The following is a 20,796-nucleotide window of genomic DNA, read 5'->3' on the forward strand; positions in this document are numbered from 1 at the left end:
GTACTTCATCATCTATATCATACATTTCATAATCTAAATACTAAAATAAATACATGACGACAAATGATCTCTATTAAGAAAACATGTCCATTCTTAGTAAGACCAATTATAATAAGAGAAAGAAAGAAAAAGAATTGAATTATTATTATATCATATGAAGTGTCATTTACATTAAAATCTCAATTCATTCGAATGAAAAGGCAAAAATACCCTTATAAGTTTATAGAACACTTTTGTCTTTTTTTTTTTTTAATAAATATTTTTCACGGTTGGATGCCATAAATTATTTGATTAGGCAAATACTTTTTTCATTAAACATCTGCTGCTTTGATATTGACCACCACCGTAAGATTATGATAAAATATTGAAAATTTTATTTAATTTTATATATGAACTCAATTTATACTAGTCGTTTATTTGTGCGTTACATTATCATTATTTTTATTTTAGTTATAAAATGATCAAATTTATAAATACAATTTAATAAATTTTTTAATATATAATATTAATTTATAATATTTTAAAAAATAATAATAAACTAATCATTTTTAAATATCTTTAGTTTTTTTAAATTTTATTAATACATAATATAAAAATTATTTTAAAAATATATATTAATTAATTATAATAATATATAAATTAATACTATTTGATATTATTATTTTTTAGAATTAAAATTATTATACAATTAAAAATTTAATTTATTAATAAATATAATATCTAAAATATTATTTTCTATAATTTTATTTATTACCTATTAGAAAACTAATTTACTAGTTAATATAATATTAAAATATAATTAATATATTATTTTTTAAATTAATTATTATTTAATTATTATCTAATTAGGAGGCTAATTTATTATTAATATGTTATTTTTTATGATTAGAAAAGTGTTTAATTAAGAATGTGACTTATTAATTTATAAATTAATAAAAAAATTATAAAAATTACATGTAAAGTTAAATTTTATGTGTCAAAATAAATACACATGTCAATACAAAATTTGTATGTGTCAAAAATGAAAAACACGTATTAACAAAATTTTAATCTTAAAAATTAATATATTGTATATATATTACTATTCATAATTAGAATAATTATAGTAGTTATGCAATGCGCGTAAATAAATGATTTATTTAATATAATATAATAGATTACCATGACATTTTGATATAAGCAGGAGTAGCAATAAATATTTTTCCTTTCCTTTCAGAAAAGAAAAATAAATTGATTTCCTTTGAGAAGAGGGCATGCAGTAATTATCCAAATAAAAGAAAACGCATGTTGTTTATGCTAGGGCTTCCAGGTGGGCTCAAAACATTTAGGCTTTGGACTGGATAAAGCCCATTATAAAGTGCTTAAAAATGGCAGTAGTCGTAACTGCAAACTTTCAGAATCCAAAGAAATACAAGCTAAAGCATACACTGCAGTCCCACACTATCAATCACTCTTCCCGCCACAAACATACATATAAGCGCGCAAAATCACAATTTCCGCTGCGAGTGTTCCTGCTCTCAGCATATCCCTCTCCGTCTTTCAAATTCTAGGGTTTCGTTCGCTAACGGAACCAAAGGCCACACCGTATATGCCCGTTGGGCCTTGCCATGGGCGATTCTACAGTTTTCTCCGAATGCAACCCTACAAGATCCCGATCCGGAGCGGGTACCGTTACCAGGATCCGATTAGAGAATTTCATGTGCCATAGCAACCTCCAAATCGAACTTTGTCCTTGGGTTAATTTCATTACCGGTCAAAATGGGAGTATGTTCTCCCTCTCCTTTCTCTCTCTCTCTCTCTCTCTCTCTCCCCTTTCCAGTAATGCTCTTAATTTTAAAACTTATTGATTAAAATGAAACATTCAGATTAATTTGGTTTATGAGTTTTGCGTATAAGAATTTAGTTGCTTTAAAATTGCAGGTGGTAAAAGTGCAATACTGACTGCTTTATGTATTGCTTTTGGAAGTCGAGCCAAAGGGACTCAGAGAGCTTCTACATTGAAGGATTTTATAAAAACTGGTTGCAGGTTATGCTCTTTGCCTGTCTTGGGAGTGTAGCTCTGCTATGTTTGCGGCTGTTATTTGCCTGTCTATTTGAATGAATATGTAATTATCGAATTGAATTGAATTCTTGCAAAATCCTGTCTTTCTGGCGCGATTTCATTTCTTTTAAAATGCCTTCGTTTTTTTCTTAAGTTGAAAATATTGAACTCTAGCAAGCTCGAGCTTTATGAATGAAAGGATCGACTTAAGTGAATTCTTGCACTTTTATACTTTCCATACTCAAATAAGTTAATAAATGCTTTATTCAGGAATATATGAGGTAAAGAAAACTTAAGCGACCATACAAAATGTTACGGAGATCTTTAGGTGTTTAAAAATTAAGTGCCATGATGTTCTGCAATGTTCTCCACATTTGAGGCATTGTTAATTGGCCCTTTTTCTTGAACTGTTGGTAACATTGTTCATCAGCTTCAATTTTTAGTTTTATTTTTTAAAACTTCTTAATGGAATCACTTTCTTTTACTCTTTTCCATTTTATGAAATTCTGTTTTTTCTTTCAGTTACGTTTTTTTGTGACACTGTTTCCTTGCAGTTATGCTGTTGTTGAAGTAGAGGTGAAGAATGAAGGAGATGAAGCTTTTAAGCCAGAAATCTACGGTGATGCCATAATTATAGAACGCAGAATTAATCAATCTACGAGCTCCACAGTTCTGAAGGATTTCCAAGGTCTGGATAATTTACTGATGATAAATTTTCTATTTAATTTAAAAATCTTCACATTCTTTGTGATTTTTAAAAGGTGTGTAAATGAAAAACGTTAGGTCAGATACTATTAGATAGAGAACAATCATCTATTTATCTATTTGTCTTTGTTAAGACCCATTGACCAGCGGATCCATTAATTACATTGGGAGGATTTTTTACTTTTGGATATCTCGTCTGAGTTCAACCTATGGACACTAGTATGAACATATGAAATTTTCTCATATTTTAGAGCTTTTTTCTTTCTTAAATTCTTTTATTTTTTTTCTAAGTTTCTTTCTTCTCTAGCTCAACTGCGTTGCTTCATGATTGACCATAGCTGCTATATTCACTTGTCTTTTCCTCTGAGACATCTGGCAGGAAAAAAGGTTGCTAGTCGAAAAGAGGAACTTCGTGAGCTCATTGAACATTTTAATGTGAGTGTTTTGCTTAATATAACAGAGCTTTCCTAGCAAACAAGAACTTTCACTTTTACTTATTTTGGATAATTCTTCAGCTATATACTTTATTTTACTTCCCTTCACTATCCTGAGTGGAAGTTGTTCAGGATTTTTTCTCTGCTAACTTCTCTTGCTCCTTTGCCCTGGCCTTGGTTGACATTAAGTGAAGTCGTTCCTTTTTTGTCTTCCTTTCTGCTGTTCCATGAACTGAAGAATTTTGATCCTCTGTACTTTGACATCCTGTCAAAATTATTCTTTATATTGGATCTTGATATCCATCGGTGAATATATGCAGATTGATGTTGAGAATCCTTGTGTAATAATGAGTCAAGACAAAAGCAGAGAGTTTTTGCATTCTGGGAACGACAGAGATAAATTCAAGGTAATATCTCCTGGAATTCATGCATGATCTGTAGTGAAAGAATATAGTCCTATACTGACACTTTCTTCTTCAGTTTTTTTTCAAGGCAACTCTTCTTCAACAAGTTAATGATCTTCTGCAAAGTATTTATGAACAATTGAAATCTACAAATGCCTTTGTGGATGAATTGGAGGCTACAATAAAACCTATAGAGAAGGAACTTGCTGAGTTGCAAGTAAAAATTAAAAACATGGAGCATATAGAAGAAATTTCTCAGCAGGTACAGCAATTAAAGAAGAAGCTTGCATGGTCATGGGTTTACGATGTAGACAAGCAAATTGAAGGTCAACGTGTCAAGATTGGACAGCTTAAAGATCGCATACCCACTTGCCAAGCTAGGATCGACAGGAATCTAGTGAGTACAACTCTTGGCAACACTGAAAGTATCTGGGTGGAAACTGAATTGCATTCCCCTCTGTTAAATAAGGATATTGGCATAGAGTCCTTAAGCGAAAGGGGGAGCTAATCTTTGATGTTGTTTGGCAAAAGTGAGGGTATGATAAGGTTTTCAAAATAAATTAAGTCACAATTTAGGAGGGTATGAGCATGTAATGTTGTTTTGTCTGTAAGTAAGGGCGGTGAATGATATTTAAATGTCCAAAATGGTTAAAATCAAATGATGCAGGAAGCTAAACCTCTTCAACCCAATGATGTGGTGGGTTGAAAACTGGAGGTTTCTTAAGGTATTATAATACCTCCCACAAACATTCCTTATTATTAATACTCTCATTCCAAACAACGACGCATGGTTGTCAAACCTTATAAAGCCTTTACTTATTATCATAGGCCTCCATTTAAACATAGTTTTAGGATGTTTTGACTACAGTTCTTGCTCTTACTATATATATTTTTTATCTAGTTATATTATTTTTTTCTTTTTTTTTTTTCCTTCTCTTTTCTTTAATGCAAAATAGTGATTCTTTTCATGTTTAAGCAAATTATTCTTTCAGGGGAGGCAGACTTGATGAATCCATTTGCATTCATGGTGGGATTAATAATAAAATTGGAAATCAAGTGTTTGAACCAAAGACAACATGAATGTCAAAATGGAATTGTGCATTTTGGGTTTTAACCCATAATAGTGCCTTTTGATGTCTGGAGATTAGATGATTGAACCTGTAGGAATTCTTCCAAACGACATTGAACTTATGATTTTTTTTTCAGGGTTTATATTTTATATGAGGACTGATTAGTAGGAAAGGTAGGAATGTTACATTGACAATCAAGATTTCTAACACTGAAGCAATGTGGGTGAGATTTAATGTTGACAAAAACAAGAAAAAGGTACAAAGTAGTAGGTTGTTTGGGTGTTAGGAAAGATATATAGCTATGATCAGAAGTTCTTATTTCAAATTCTATGTTTCCAGCTTTACGGATGGGCAGCCTGGAAATACTGAATGCCACTATCCTGCTGTATTCTTGAAACTGCAGCATTTCTCTTTCCTGTTTGACATTTGGCATGATGGCATTGTTTCCGGAATACGATAAAGTCAATTGTTGTAAAATTTTCATTCCTGTTTGTGTAAGGTTATGTGTACATCTTCTTCAACTATCTTTTCATTTCACATGTATCTTACCAAATTTTTAATTTCTAACCTCTTGCAGGTCAAGGTAGATTCGCTGAGGGATCTCCTGGCAAAGAAGAAAGCTAAAATTGCAAACATGATGCAAACAGCATCAGAAGTGAGGGAAAAACAGGATCAATTGCAGCATTTGGTTTCTTTGGTCCGTTGCAACTTGGACATTTCTTTATTAAAATGTCAACCGACACTCCGATAATATAGCTTAGTGGACATGTAGCTTTCTTAGTTTATTCTTTCTCCATTCCCTTTCCTTCCTCTTGTAGATGTGTTAAAACTGAAGAGAGAAGAAAAACCTAAGGCACAAGTCAATATATGTTAATAAAATTAGACTAGCGAAATTCAATGAACGCAAAATGAATTTTTAGTCATTTCAAGCTCTAATGGATAAAATTTGTATGCATATCTGATGTGCACTTTCACAGTTTTTTTTCATTGTTTGTGTTTAAATAATTTTTGAATATCTTACTGGTGCAAAGATTTGCTTCTCTAGGCAACAAAACAGAAACTTGAGTTGGACGAAGAGCATCGCCGAGCAACTAACCACATCCAGAAACTGCTGAAAAGTTTAAGGTCACTTGAACAAGAAGTCCAGTATATCCAGGAGCAGCATGCCCAAAATACACAGGTTTCTCTTTTTGCTTCCAATATAGATTATCTTCATTTTGTTTCCTAAGTGCTTCATGTTTTATTTCCTGTTGAATCTTTATGGTTTGTTGTGCTTATGAAATGAATTTATATAGCCACTCCTAACTTCATTTCTTTTAAAATATAGCTCCATTTATAGAAACCTTTTAAATAAGGTGGTCTCTGTTTCGAATGAAATTTGATATTAACTAGGGTGCTTGTGTTTCGGGGTGAGCAAAATTCTGAAAAGACCGAAACAACCGAACTGAGCTCATAATCCCATTCAGTTTAGTTAGTGTTTCTTTTAATAAATTCAGTAATTTTTTAGAAACTGAAATTAATTTGGTTTTTAATGTTGGTTTGGTTCAGTTTTGAGTTAAAACTTTAGTTTAATGGAACTAACAGAATTATCCTGTTTATTAATAAAGTTTCTTAAAATGTGTCATAAAATTTATTTAAAGTAAATCATATGTAATTTGATTTATTTAGTTGTATTTTCTCTTCAGTTTGTCCTCTTATTCCATTTGGTCTGGGTATCATATACAAAATTTGGTTCATTCGGTTTTGTTTTGGTACGGTTCATATTTATTAAATCCTTGGTTTATTCAGTAGGTTTTTGGTTTGGTTTGAACCAAACCAACCAAATGCTTACCCCTACTTACATTGTTACTATTTGACATGAAAACATATATTTGACGTGATAAGCTCTGAAACTGCAATTTGTAGTATATGCACAACTTTTTCTTTAGCCTTGTGCCAGATGCGTCAAGTTAAATTTCTCGATAACTTCCATAAATTTGCTTTCCATAAAGGATCTTTCTACTAATGTACAAATATTCTCTTGTGTAGTGAAACTGAGTCCTATTCTTTTGCTTAACTAGTCTCCTGTTATTGGGATTAGGTGGTTGTTTTAAAACAATTCAGATACAAAATGTTCAAAATCGGAGAAAATTGTGTGAGGATTTGTAGCAATGATGTTTATATTGATAGGAGTCTTTATGCCTCTATGATTTTTTCATAGGCTGAAGAATCTGAAATAGAGGAAAGGCTAAAGGAACTTGAATATATGGTTAATGCTGCTAATGCAACTGTAATAAGGTTAGATTCTAGTTACTTTATCTTTTTACATAGTAATGTTTTCCCTTAATCTCAAGACAATCTTACTTGAACGGTAAACCGAATATTAATTCAGGTTAAAGAAAGATGAAAGTGAATTATCAGAAAGTGTCTCCATGCGAATGGCTGAAATCAGAAAGATTACTGAAGAGGTATAAAGATGCTTAGCATAATTATAAGGTGGAGCATGCTACTTCTTGCTAGAAATTTTATCTTTTCTATTTATTAAGTTTGAATGTTCTATTGTTGCCTACCTTGATAGGATTGAGTTAAAGACTTGGTTAAAACGAATCTAACAATTGGGAATGATGGTGGTCATTTATCCTTGTTTTCTTTTTTGTTTGATTAGCTCTTAGAGGACTTTTTTTATCAACTATTACTACTTTTTACTTATTAAGTTTGTCTGCATGATTTTAATTGCTGATGCATTATGCAATTGGAATGATTCGCAAGAAATGTTGATTTAATCTGGCTTCTAAATTGTGCGAAGAAAGGTTGTAGAATAGTCTAATTGAAGCTACTTAAGGGGTTGCTTTCAGACTTTTATCATCCAATGTCATGGAGTGCATTGGTGAGAGTTCAACGGTTCAGTTGTAAAATTTATTTTTCTCACAGGAAGCTTTCACAGGAAGAACAATTTGCAGTATATACATTTCATATTTATCTGTTGTAACTTGTAACATTGTTTAATATTTTTTTCCTGTAAAGCTATAGATGTGCTGATATGGTCTAAGTTTATGGTTGCTTAGATTGAAAGTTGTGAAAAAAAGGAATATGAGATGCGCACAACCATTCGCCAGTTTCGACAACACAAAACTAACAAGGTTCGTGCAAATCTTTGTATCTTGCTGTCATAGTTGTGCATAGCAGAGACAACATTTTTGATATAGGCGTATGCAAGTGTTGATCCATGTACTTTCTGCATGCAATATTTTTTGTTGAGGGTCGGGATCTATATGTTAATGCTTGTTTTGTTTGTAACATGAACTTGATTAAGAAAATGCCTAAAATATTGAAAGAGTTGCTTGGCAGGTCACTGCATTTGGAGGAGAAAGGGTGATTCATCTTCTACAGACTATTGAAAGACATCACCAGAGGTTTCACAAGCCGCCTATAGGTCCAATTGGTGCACACCTTGTGAGTAACAATAACTAATGTATCTATGTGGTAATTTAGCAATGGTGTCAAGTACACAAATTAGGAGGAAAAGATGAACTGATCCAAAGTAGTCTGGGATTTAGGTTTTGTTAAGGTGGACATAGGTGAGTGGGAGTCTTGGCCCAGTGGTAAGGTTGCTGCTTTGTGGTTGGAATGGAAGGTTTCAGGCTGGAGTCATTAAAACAACTTCTCTGTAAAAAAGCCAAGGGAAGAGCTGCTCACTACATATTGTCTTCCCCTTAAGTCTCACAAAATAGCTAAGTTCAATGATTGACTTTAATATTTTAGTAGGCTGTTGAGTGTTTTATCTGCTCATCTATGAAAATGAAGTCTGCAGTCTGGAGTGAAGACCTATTATTTGTTATAGACTCATAACTGATAACTATGTTGGGTCATATGCCTACTTCTGTAGGCATGGTTTGCTGCTTTGATATTCTTCTAATTACTTACTAATGCACCTGAACCAATGATCATGCGTTGCAGACCCTGCACAATGGTGATAGATGGGCTCCTGCTGTTGAGAATGCAATTGGGAAGTTGCTTAATGCTTTTATTGTAACCAATCATAGTGATTCTCTTCTGTTAAGAGGCTATGCAAGAGAAGCGAGATATAATAATCTGCAAATTATCATATATGACTTCTCAAGACCTAGGTAGATGAATGATTATGATTATTTGCTTACCAGCCTCTTCAGGTGGATGGTTATCCTCTATTTTAACTGTTTGGTCTGCTTCTTCTTATTGTGTAGGTTGATCATCCCGTCTCACATGCTTCCCCAAACAAGTAGCCCAACTACTCTCTCTGTCTTACGTTCCGAAAATGATACCGTACTAAACGTCTTGGTGGATATGGTAAATGGTTTAGGTTCATCATAGGTTTTCTTTCATTTAATTTATGTAGATCGTGTTTACTTGCATGATGTATGCATTTTTAACTGAATCCCTTTTGCTTATTTCTCAGGGAAGTGCCGAGAGGCAAGTGCTTGTAGAAGATTATGATGTAGGAAAAGCTGTTGCATTTGACAGAAAGATCCAGAATTTGAAGGAGGTTTACACGCTAGATGGATATAAAATGTAAACTGTCTCTAACTGCATTTTCTTATTTTTAAGAAATAGGCTTTTGGAACATGTTTACCAATCGAATATCTTCGAAGTATGTGCCTTGACATTTTCCAAGTTCTCTATATAATCTTTGCTGGAACTTGAAGGAAACAAAAGTAGAACAGAAAACTGAAAGAAAATATTTTTCGTTACATTTTATTAAGGTTGATCAATCAACATGCATGCACAGACTGGGTTAGTGCATATATGAATTAAAGCAACAATATACTCCTTTGTAATAACAACTAAATATCAGAAGATAATTAAGGATTTTTTACTTATTTGCAACATTTATCTTTATCTGTACAAAAAAGGCAGAAGCCTAAGTGGGTCAGGTCTTATTAATGATTACTATTGGTTCCACATGCATGTTTCTTGTGTGTTTGCAGATTCTAATACACCAGTGTGGCTTCTATGCATCACAGAATCCCTATCTCTTTGAGCAAGAAGTTTAGTTACACGTGTTACTTGTACTCATTAATGATTCCTTTTTAGGTTTTCTCGTGGATCAGTCCAGACAGTGCTTCCTCCAAATAAAAAAGCTAGAACTGGTCGTCTTTGCAGCTCGTATGATGATCAAATTAAGGATCTTGAACAAGATGCATCGCATGTTAGAAAGAAAGCTGAGGAATCCAGGAAAAGGAAAAGAGATAGCGAAGCAAATCTTCAGAATCTTCAACGTGATTTAAAGAATGCAAAGGTAAATAGTACTTTATCTTGGTTAATCATTTAATGTCTTCCTTTGGGTTTGACCTTGTTGTCCTTAAACTTGTGATTGTCTCCATATTGCACATAATAATATGTTTGTAGCAAATGATATGTTTCTAGTAAAGCTGTCATGAACCAACCTAGTGTACTTTTGGTATGTCATTCAAATGCTTATAGCCAAGTTGTTGATACACCAGACTAGAGAAAGTTATTTTCATTTAGATGCTTGAGAAAGAACTGAAACAGAAAAACAAAAACTTGATAGGTTGTGCATTTTCAGATTGGAATTTTCCATTTCCCACTTTTTTCTTTTAAAGAAATTATATCCTTGAGTATAGTGGTTGAGTTAATAGTTTTGTACATAAAAGGGCCAACAACATGTCATTGATGCTGCTGCTACTGCCTTCCGGGACTCTGGTTATAGGTTTTATGCGGATTCGCACCACTTTATTTTGAGTGCTTATATATGAATTAATTTAGGAAGTCTTATTTAGTTTCTACTGGCAATATATGGCTCTCAAATCTCAATGTTGTCAATGGATTTAAGATTGTTCAGCTATTTGGGATTTTTTTACGTAAATATTCATGCATGTGTATAGGTATGTGTGTAAGTACTATTCCTTTTGCTTGGTGCAGGAGAGATGCTTGAATGCTGAGCGGGAGCTGGTATCTAAGAATCTAGCAGTAAGAGATTTGAAGAAGTCATATGCTACTGAAAGTAGTCTGGTACCTGCAACAAATGTTGATGAACTTCATGAAGAAATTTCAGTATGTCCCTTGTTAACTGGATTTGCAATTTGTCCATTCAATGAGAGTTATTTATTTTCTTTCCCACAAAAAAAGCTTTGCAAATATATTCCAGAAAATCCAAGGGCAGATACAAGAAAAGGAAGCTTCTCTGGAAATGCTTCAGAATAGTAGGAATGTTGCTGAAGAAAAGGCTAGCGAGCTTAAATTGGCGTTTGAGAAATTATGTGGTATGGTAACTGAGAGTTGTTAGTTAATTGAAATTTATCTTCACTAATTCACTCTCCTTTGCCCTTGTTTGGCAAAAATATTGTAGAGTCAGCGAAGGAAGAACTTGATGCCTATGAAGAAGCAGAGGGCGAGCTTATGAAGATTGAAAAGGATCTACAATCTGCAGAAACGGTCACTTTTCATTATCCCTGTCTCTTGAATTTAATGATTCACTGCAGTTTTCTTCTAAATTATTGTTTCTGCAAGCATGCTCAGAAGACATTTCTTTTTTCTCAGGAGAAGGCTCATTATGAAGGTGTTATGACTAACAAGGTCCTTCCTGACATTGAAGCAGCGGAGGCACACTATCAAGAGCTTGAAGAGAACCGTAAGGTACACTCTTTTATATCTGTATTTTGACTGATACTTGAATAATTTGCTGACCTCTCATCCATCCCTTTTCATAGTTTTATAAGTTTCGAACCGAGACTATGAGGCTGGAGGCCTGTACTGATGTGAGCAACTATGATAACTCCATCTAACAACAACTTAATTTTACACCAATTCAACCTATATCTATTTTGATGATGACGATATCCCTTTTTGGTGAAGATGATAACATATTGCCTTTCTCTCGACTATTTATAGAAACCAGGCTCAAACTTCAATGGCTGTGTTGATGTAAACCAGGTTAGAACTTGGAGCTGTAAGTATAAGATCTGAAATGTATGCAGACATATGCCAACCAGCTTGAAACCTTTTAAGGGGAATAAGCACCTCATCTTTTATAAATCAGCCACCAAAACACTGTAATTACAGTTTTGTATTGCATAACCTATGCTCTCCTACTTCACCCTAGTTTACTTGGACTGTTATGGCTTATGAGTACAATGTTGGTTCAACCCCTACTAGAGGGAAAAAAAAAGCCTGTTATTTTAACCTTATTGAGCTAGCATAACATCAGTAAAAGGATGCTGTCTTCTCAGCAATTGTTGATTATCTGGTTCGCTATATCAAGTCTTTTGTACTGGATACTTAGCCTTCTGTACCAGGCAGATATCAAACAGAGTACACTTCCTAAACTACATATCCTCAAAATGAAGTTTTGAACTTTAAAGCGAGGTGCCGATAGCATCTTAAATTGTTAATTTTAGTGTTAATGCTGAACCTAGATGCTAATGGAGTAAAGGATCGTCAACAAAACGTTCTAGTGCATAATATATTCTTATCCAAGACTTGTATCATTTGATGATGCCATGTCATTGTTATAAATCTTTCCTTTTGTTCTTATATCCTTCTTCTCCCCATTGTGGACAAGTGTTGAAACATTTAAATGCAAGCCATTGCTGCAGCATCAAGCTTCGATATTTTATTAAACTGTAGGAGAGTTGCAGAAAGGCTTCGATTATCTGTCCTGAGAGTGATATTGAAGCTTTAGGTGGAAGGGACAGAAGTACCCCAGAGCAACTCAGCGCCCAATTGAATAGATTGAATCAAAGACTTCAGCATGAAAGCCAGCGGTATAGTCATGATTTGTCTTCTTTCATAATTTGAGCAGTATTAAAAATCTATTTGATCTTTTTTTTTTTATTATGGCAGGTATTCTGATTCTATTGATGACTTGAGGATGTTGTATGAAAAAAAACAGCGCAAAATTTTAAAGAAACAGCAAATGTATAAAGGATTTCGAGAAAAGTTGGAGGTATTTTCTCTTGTATAGGGTTATCTTGTTTGGATCTATAATTCAAAAATAAGTTCTGCATGTTGTGTTCTCCTTTTCATTAAAGCCACTGTCCCGTTTCTAAATTCCTATGCAATGTATTTGAAGAAAAAAATAATTGTTCGTAGTGATCAAAACCATATTTCATGGGGAGAAGTGAAAATATAAAAGAAGCAATTGTAAGTGGTGTTAATTATCTACATGGGTGTTTGTGCTGGCCATTGCCAGTCCTGTTGCTTGTTTTATACTTGCCTGGAGGCCAGGTTAGGTACTTCCCTCCCCCTCCTCCCAAACTGAAAAAATGAAAGAAGTAAAATAAAAGAGAAAAGAAAGATGTAAAATTAAAAAAGAATTTTGGAAATAAGTGAAAGAAATAAATCTATGGGAAGTGCTTTCAGGTAACCTAACTGAGATTAAAATTAATGCTTTTTAATAGGTCTGGAAAAATATTGTGGGCTAGTTCATACATTCGATGGCTTTGAAGTATGTAGTGCTTGTTTATTAGCCCCTAGGAGTTTCCCAAACAAAAAAAAGGTTGCTTTTAGTTTCATTTTTCTTGCACCATGAACATGAATACCTATTGATTTTATATCATGAGTTTATTATTTTTTCTTAAACTCTATAGTGCATGTTTTCAGTTTCTTCCTCAACCCCTATGCTTACTTAGAAGTTTTATGCTTGTATCTTCATTCCTATTTTCACCCACCTTTCTTTTGTCTCCATTTCTAAATGGCAGGCTTGTAAAAGAGCCCTAGATTTGCGATGGAACAAGTTTCAGAGGAACAGCACTCTTTTGAAGCGCCAGTTAACTTGGAAGTATGAACCATCTAAAGAATTTATGCATTAATTTTGAGTAGTTGGTATTATTTTTATGATTTTAACGTACTCTTTTATTTATTTCATATACTTATTAGTTAATTTATATGCTAATAGTTTCAATGGTCATTTGGGAAAGAAAGGGATCAGTGGGAACATCAAAGTTAGTTATGAAGAGAAAACCCTTAGAGTAGAGGTAAGCATCTTGCTCTTCAAAGATCATTCAAATGTCTTTATTCTTCTTTTCGCCAGATTGATAAGCCAGCCCTCTTGTGGTACACTTCTTTCTCAGTATTGGTGCTTGCTTATGGTCATTTCTTGCATCTTACCTTATGTTGTATCCTTTTCTTTTTAGGTAAAGATGCCCCAAGATGCATCAAGCAGCACAGTGCGTGACACTAGAGGACTTTCAGGTTTGCTTACCTGCTATATACTACTTATAATTTTTTTGGAAATTGAAGACTAGCCGTATAAACGGAATTATTAGCCATTCATGGGCATTATATAAGTTATTATAATGAATTTGCATTTGGATTGCCTAATAACTAACCTAGTACATTTCCAAATATAATTGGAGGGCTTCCCATTTTCTGGAAAATTTAAGCAATCTTAACTTCATGATATTTTTATAACTGCTTGTTATTTTAGGTGGTGAACGCTCTTTTTCAACATTGTGCTTTGCATTAGCTCTTCACGAGATGACAGAAGCTCCATTTCGGGCAATGGACGAATTTGATGTATTTATGGTAAGTTCTGTATACCTTTTAATTTGCTTTTAGCTTTAGAGCTTGCTTAAGTGTGGGTTTTTTTCAAGTGCTTCTTGCTGACTGTGATTTTTGCAAGTAACGTACTGTGGTAATATATAGGGGATGCAGCTTCTTGTTTTTCTGAAATATGCAGGAGCAATCTCTTTTGAGGATGAGTTTTTGATAATCTCTTATTGCTTGCTTGTGTGGATGTCCAGGATGCAGTTAGCCGTAAAATCAGCTTAGACACTTTAGTGGACTTTGCACTGGCACAAGGATCCCAATGGATATTTATTACACCTCATGATATCAGGTTCTTAACGTTTACTTGAGCAATGATTAAGTTTTTGCTATGAAATCTTTTATATTCTGCTCGCTGCCCATTTTGACATCATCTTTTTAATTTTTTATATTTTAAAATTTTTCCTTGCGCGGCTGAAGGTTCGGTAACATGACAGTGTTAAAATGCTGCTATTGTTAAATCAATTAATTTAGTTTGTCTTTAAAGACGAAGCTAATGCTCTAATCCCAATTCCAATAACACTATTTTGGAGAAATAGATTCTTTATTGGTATGTCTCAAAATCCCATGCCATAATGTCCTAACTTGAGATACATTATTATGATGACGTTTTCTGAGTAAATCGGGTCATAAAAGTTAAAAAAGAAAAATGGGCGTTTAATTGAGATGACAATTACTTCTTTGGTTCCTATACGGTATGGTAAAACAAGGGGAAACGATGACTTTTTTGAGTAAATCGTGTGAGAAATATTATAAAAGAAAAAGGGACATGTAAAGAATTGAAATGACAATTACTTCTTTGATTTCTTATACAGTATGGTAAAACAAGGGGAAAGGATAAAGAAGCAGCAAATGGCAGCTCCTCGTTCTTGATTATATCTATGCAAATTCTGTTTCAGCGTAAGCTATGCTGTCCTTTTGCTCAGATGGTAAGATATTTAAAATTTTACATTACGTATCAGGATAACCTCTGATTTCCCTTGCTGCTCGTCATATAAAGGTTGAGTAATAAGATCATTTTGCACTTGGCACCGAACTATTGCAGTGAACATTTTGAGATGATTGGATTGTACCCTTTAATTGAAATTTTAGTTTGTATAAAACCCACTAAGAGTAAAAGATTTAAAGTAATCAAAGTATTTAAAGCATGCACTGAGCTCTTAATGAATTTGTGGGTTAGAAATCCTGCCTTGATCTATGGGTCGAACTTTCACAAGTGAATTTGCTTGGTGGAGAACCAACTATACGATGTGGATTATTATTATTATTTTTTTTTGAAAATTTGTGCGGATATATAAATCCATTTAAGAGCTACCGATCTTACTTATCTCGCTGGTGACCATTTATAGATCTGTTCGAGGTTTGTTGGGCAGGAAATGGCGTTGAGCTTCCATGGTAATATGGTTCTTATTACATGGGAAACTGATTGAGTTAAATTTCCCAAAGAATTCCAGCTTATGAAGAGTATGGGAATTGGGGACGCTGTCTTGATTGCTCACTTGTCCTATCTGTCCGTTGATACCCTCTCCTACATAACTAGTTTCAATACATCACTTTTTTTAGATCTCAGGAAGGCAACAACTATGCAATGGAGTATTTTATTAGAATTGAGGACCTGTTAACTGCATATTTTATCTATATGCTTATTTATTTATATATGTGAAAATATGGTTATATAAGAAATTTATGGATCCAAAAGTTAGAAATGGGAAGAGTGCGAATAAGTCATTAATACATTAATTTTATTTGGGCTTAACTATTAATGTGATTTAAAATTAATAGTTTTGTTTCTTTATATTATAAATTCTTTCATATTTTCTTATATTTTCTAGATGGAATAATCCACTCTTTTTTTAATATTCTCTTTCAAGTGCAAAATGCATATTTAAGCCTTCTTTTTATTGGAATAACAATGTCCGATTTACAAATTAAATGGTTTCAGGATAATTATATGTTCAAACTCTAAAATTATTATGTAAGAAATTCACGTAATAAAAAATTTAGAAAGAAAAGGAGTGACGTTGATTTTGATTTAGGCCTAATTATTAATATAACTTAAGTTAATGGGATTATACTTTTACAGTATAATTTTTTTATATTTTTTTATCCAATCGATGCAGAATAATCTACACATCTTTCAATAATTTTTAAATTAATTTATTTTTCCATTATTTGATTGTGGAAACCTTTTTAAAAAAAAAAAAAAAAGTTTGAATGCATCTTAAGAACAAAGTAACGTTGGGTCAAGACTTTGTGGTCGGTTCTCAAATTATTACAGATGGTACCGAATGCTTGCCTTGTGAGAAATAGGTTTGGAATGTAATAACAAAGAGAGTTTGTTAGCATTTCTCTAAATCATGCGGGCTTGCAGTTTTAGTTCATTTTGGCTAATGGGCGAATATGGTTTCCTTGTTTACAAGTAATGTATTTACTTTTTACTTTCCAATATTGGCGGCACAAGGACCCGTGTTATAATTCTATTGGAATTTGGATTGCTGATTAAAGTAATTTTCTCTCTTTAAAAGAAAGAAAGAAAGAAAGAAGGATATTGATGTTAGCCCACCATATATCACATCATACACTATGAAATTTAGGTCCCAGGGGAAGGAAGCCGTGGGTTTGCTTTGCTTTGTTAGCGAAGTTTTAAAAATAATAAAAAGATGAGTATGTGGTTATGGTTTTGGTCCCCACTTCCCAAACGAAGTTTTGAATAATCAAACGGCTATTTGTAACGGCTACTTTTTGATTTGATATCCCAGTCTTTCTTGCGTAGCCAAAATAAGTGGTACTTAATTCTTCCAATAATTGAGCTAGCAGAATCGTAGTTATTGGCAGTAGACTCGCTTTAGGAAATTATCCACAATAAAAATCAGTACAAGTTAATTAGTCAAGAATTTACATGTCTATTAACGCTTTCTTGCTCCAAGTAAAAAGATTTTTCCAGTCAATGTTTTAGTCATATTTCTGAGTACATTTCTCTTGTCCATCAAATGCTCTTTCTCTTGGTAAATAAGTTAGTTTTGCCTACAATTTTTTAATATTTTAGTATAACATTGAATATTTAATTTACTGTATATCACAGTTTAGGAAAAAAAAAAAATCTATTTTAATTGAAATTTTTTTAATAAAACTTGTATCAGTGGGAAAATCAAGATTTATTCTAACAACTAAATAACAATAAAGCAATAATGTTTTTGACCAAAGGAACAAATAAAGCAATAATGTGAATTACCAAGTTAAAAAAAATTGCAGTGTGTACTATTATTATCTTATTATCTAATTCCGTTATAGGAAACTTAGTTATTTCTCCTGTGTCTTTCCAGAATAACAAAAATATTGCATGGTGGTAGTAGTGGATAACAGGTCCCAGCAACAAACAGTCACACAACCCTATTTTCAAAATTTTCAGATAAAAACAAAAAGCGCCCCTTCAAAAATTATATTAATTCAATATTATAAAATATTTTATATTGTTCAAATTTCAGAAATCACCTGTCAACACCTCCATTCAAATCCAATAACCAGAAAGTCCATACACCGAGAGAGAGAGAGAGAGAGAGAGAGAGTAGACTAGTTTTTATGTCTTAAAAGGAGAAAATCCAGAAGACAATGGTGAACCCAGAAATGTAAACAAGAAAACAATTAAAACCCAGTAATGTAATGCCAGAGAAGAAGCTGAGTTTTCAAGATTACGATGTCGTTTTCGCCAAAGAAACCAACTACTGAACCTAACCCTAATCCAACATTGAAGAAGAAGAGGCCACCAAGCTGGTCAGATTTCTGGCTCAAAAATACTAAACCTTTAAAACATGTAGTCTTTGCTATGCAACTCCAGTCTCTTGCTAGCCCAACTCCCACCAATGATAAAGACTCCAAAACCAAAAACATAACCAAAACCAAAGACCAAACCCTAATCTCCAACTTCTCCAACAGTGACCGTACACTTCTCTTAAGCGACGAGCTTCTCTTAAAAATCCTCTCTACACTACCTGATACGCAGAAAAACCATAACTTTCTTGTTTGCAAGCGGTGGCTAAACGTCCAAGGCCGTCTTGTACGGTCCTTAAAGGTTTTAGATTGGGAGTTTATTGAATCTGGTCGTTTAATTGCAAGATTCCCAAATCTAACCCATGTGGATTTGATGAATGGATGTATTATTACTCCTCATAATTCTACTCTTTGGTTGAACCACAGGGTGCTTTCTATGCAGATAGATTCTGGGGTTCTTGGGTTTGTTCCAAATTGGAATATTTGTGAGCAGAATTTGTTGCCTGTTGATATAGTTGATAGAGGGCTTAAAGCATTAGCGTGTGCTTGCCCTAATCTGAGGAAGCTTGTGGTGATTGGTGCTAGTGAATTAGGTTTGTTAAGTGTAGCTGAGGAGTGTTTAACTCTGCAAGAACTTGAGTTGCATAAGTGTAATGATAATGTCTTGCGGGGGATTGCTGCGTGCGAAAATTTGCAGATCTTGAAACTTGTAGGAAATGTGGGTGGTCTCTATAGCTCTTTGGTTTCAGATATCGGGTTAACTATTTTAGCTCAAGGTAGCAAGAGATTGGTGAAGCTTGAGCTTAGTGGATGTGAGGGTAGCTTTGATGGGATTAAGGCAATTGGGCAGTGTTGTCAAATGCTTGAGGAGTTGACATTTTCTGATCATAGGATGGATGATGGATGGCTGTCTGCAATTTCATATTGTGAAAATTTGAAAACCTTGAGGTTTTTGTCATGTAAGAAGATTGATCTTCATCCAGGGCTGGACGAGTTTTTGGGTTCCTGTCAAGCTCTTGAGAGGCTGCATTTACACAAGTGTCAATTGAGGGATAAAAGAAGTATTAGAGCTATGTTTAAGGTCTGTCAAGGTGTTAGGGAAATTGTTTTTCAGGATTGCTGGGGATTGGACAATGATATGTTCAGCTTTGCAAGCATTTGCAGGTAACGGGCTATTCTGCTCCTTTAATTACTTTTGTTGCTTCTTAAATGTTTCTACGTTGTTCAGATCACTCTTCCATACAACATTATGTAAAGCATTTCTGAACTTAGTTATTTACTACTGTGATGATTTGTATCGATAGGATTGGGGAAATGTTGGATAATGAATGTCCACTCATTTATCTCTTGCTTGATGATTTTGAAATTAGCTAATTGACATTGGCTATAGATACTATGGGAGTCATCTTGAGGATAGATTCTATTACAAATGTATATAATATCCCTTTTTGTTTTATTAGATTACTCATTCCTGGTTCAGTGTGATTTGAGAAAAAACATGAGTGGATATTAGTTCATTTTTCTCTTCTTTTGGTACATGTGGATATTTGTTCCGTTGAAAAAGACAATAGAAGTGGAATATTGTTTGTCATTAGTCTATCTAGACAAGAAAGAAAGCCTCCAGTTTGGTAGGGAACATTGTTCTGTAGCTGATTGACATTTTGATAATTTTCTTCTGATGAGTTCTTAGTTAGTACTAAATATTTGCACAACGGGCTATGCTCTAATCAGTTGATGTAGATCAATTTATAACAGTGAGTCTCAAATTATTTCTAGAGTTCAATTTTTAACAGTCGCACAATAAGAATAATAAAATAAGGTATTAATTTTAATTTTTTTTACAGGAAGGTAAAGTTACTATCTCTAGAAGGATGCTCCTTGCTAACAACACAAGGCCTGGAGTCTGTACTTCTAACTTATAACGAACTTCAACATCTGACAGTGCGGTCCTGCAAGCGCATAAAGGATTATGAAGTCTCTCCTGCACTTTCAACCTTGTTCTCTGGTCTCAAAGAGTTGAAATGGAGGCCAGATGCCAAATCCCTTCTGGCGCCCAGTCTTGTAGGGACTGGCATGGGAAGGAAAGGTGGCAAGTTTTTCAAGAAGTCGCAAACCCTGAAGCTACTGTCTGATGATTGGCATCCGCACTTCGACCATACCTGGATGATTCATGCAGCCACTGGAAATACTGTACTTCGATAGTGGGATTTCTGTTATTCATTCAAGCTGGCTAGCTAGCAAGTATAATACTGAGGTTGTTCTTATTTTGCAAGCAGCTTGATACGATTGCAAGGAAGTTTGGCCCTTCCCGTGCACATTAGGCGCTCCGTACAACAGGTTGACGAGTTCATGAAGGCAAAGACTATGCCTTTAGGCGTTTATCATCTGCCGATCCTTGTTCCTATATTGTAATTAGACCCAGATTACAAATTAGATTAGAAAATAACCATCCAAGTATACACGCATATGCAGCTTGCTTTTGTTCTCCACCTTATCAATCTCTAGCACGCAGAATGTTGTAATTTGCTAAATTACTCTGAGAACAGTTTGTAAGAGTTGGTATGATCCATCCTCAGTTGATGACTGTTAAATCCACTGTACAGATTGTGAGGGCTGATTAATTTCCTGGCAATATATCAACTCAAGTAAATTGATTTCTGGACCTGCTTATCACTCAACTCGGGCTTAATTCAGATCGCTGATCCGAAGATACATTTACACTCTTGTGTTCTGATGATATTCGTCTGAGTTTGATAAAAAAAAACAATTGATTACGTCTTTTGACTGACAATAGACTCTAAAATTCATGTTTCAACATAAATGACTTAAATATAAATAGAAAAAAAAAATTA

At 33.7% G+C, this 20,796-nt stretch overlaps 2 protein-coding genes across 6 annotated transcripts; both read left to right on the plus strand.

The window, feature by feature from the left end:
• The first annotated feature begins 1,371 nt into the window (after nucleotides 1–1,371).
• Nucleotides 1,372–15,859, plus strand: LOC8289618 (structural maintenance of chromosomes protein 6B). Of its 5 annotated transcripts, none has more exons than XR_001535858.3 (29): nucleotides 1,372–1,764; nucleotides 1,921–2,026; nucleotides 2,596–2,729; nucleotides 3,126–3,181; nucleotides 3,501–3,587; nucleotides 3,661–3,981; nucleotides 5,232–5,351; nucleotides 5,700–5,834; nucleotides 6,855–6,931; nucleotides 7,026–7,101; nucleotides 7,699–7,773; nucleotides 7,982–8,086; nucleotides 8,591–8,760; nucleotides 8,857–8,959; nucleotides 9,069–9,181; nucleotides 9,704–9,908; nucleotides 10,553–10,684; nucleotides 10,779–10,893; nucleotides 10,980–11,065; nucleotides 11,171–11,266; nucleotides 12,257–12,393; nucleotides 12,473–12,575; nucleotides 13,330–13,409; nucleotides 13,527–13,605; nucleotides 13,765–13,822; nucleotides 14,058–14,155; nucleotides 14,374–14,468; nucleotides 14,992–15,105; nucleotides 15,526–15,859. XR_001535858.3 is itself a non-coding variant. In XM_048372838.1 (29 exons), exons 1-28 carry the CDS (start codon nucleotides 1,608–1,610, stop codon nucleotides 15,047–15,049), a joined length of 3,177 nt encoding a protein of 1,058 aa, XP_048228795.1. In that variant the 5' UTR covers nucleotides 1,372–1,607; the 3' UTR covers nucleotides 15,050–15,076; nucleotides 15,526–15,859. The 5 variants fall into 5 exon arrangements, 3 of the variants coding, with proteins under 3 accessions (XP_048228795.1, XP_048228796.1, XP_002510971.1); XR_001535859.3 differs by having other exon boundaries at nucleotides 15,550–15,859; XM_048372838.1 differs by having other exon boundaries at nucleotides 14,992–15,076.
• Nucleotides 15,860–17,635: 1,776 nt separating this feature from the next.
• On the plus strand, nucleotides 17,636–20,606 carry LOC8289617 (F-box protein At5g07670). Its single transcript, XM_002510924.4, has 2 exons — nucleotides 17,636–19,108; nucleotides 19,789–20,606. Exons 1-2 carry the CDS (start codon nucleotides 17,871–17,873, stop codon nucleotides 20,144–20,146), a joined length of 1,596 nt encoding a protein of 531 aa, XP_002510970.1. The 5' UTR covers nucleotides 17,636–17,870; the 3' UTR covers nucleotides 20,147–20,606.
• The last annotated feature ends 190 nt before the right edge of the window (nucleotides 20,607–20,796 follow it).

Source organism: Ricinus communis, chromosome 4 (assembly GCF_019578655.1).
Source record: "Ricinus communis isolate WT05 ecotype wild-type chromosome 4, ASM1957865v1, whole genome shotgun sequence".
In the NCBI taxonomy this organism is placed as follows: Eukaryota; Viridiplantae; Streptophyta; class Magnoliopsida; order Malpighiales; family Euphorbiaceae; genus Ricinus; species Ricinus communis.

Coding starts and splice junctions, on each gene's coding strand:
- LOC8289618 (XM_048372838.1), top strand. CDS start 1,608: ATGGGCGATTCTACAGTTTTCTCCGAATGCAACCCTACAAGATCCCGA. Junction 3,182..3,500: donor AGCTCATTGAACATTTTAAT/GTGAGTGTTTTG, acceptor GAATATATGCAG/ATTGATGTTGAGAATCCTTG. Junction 10,894..10,979: donor GGCGTTTGAGAAATTATGTG/GTATGGTAACTG, acceptor AAAATATTGTAG/AGTCAGCGAAGGAAGAACTT.
- LOC8289617 (XM_002510924.4), top strand. CDS start 17,871: ATGTCGTTTTCGCCAAAGAAACCAACTACTGAACCTAACCCTAATCCA. Junction 19,109..19,788: donor AGCTTTGCAAGCATTTGCAG/GTAACGGGCTAT, acceptor TTTTTTTTACAG/GAAGGTAAAGTTACTATCTC.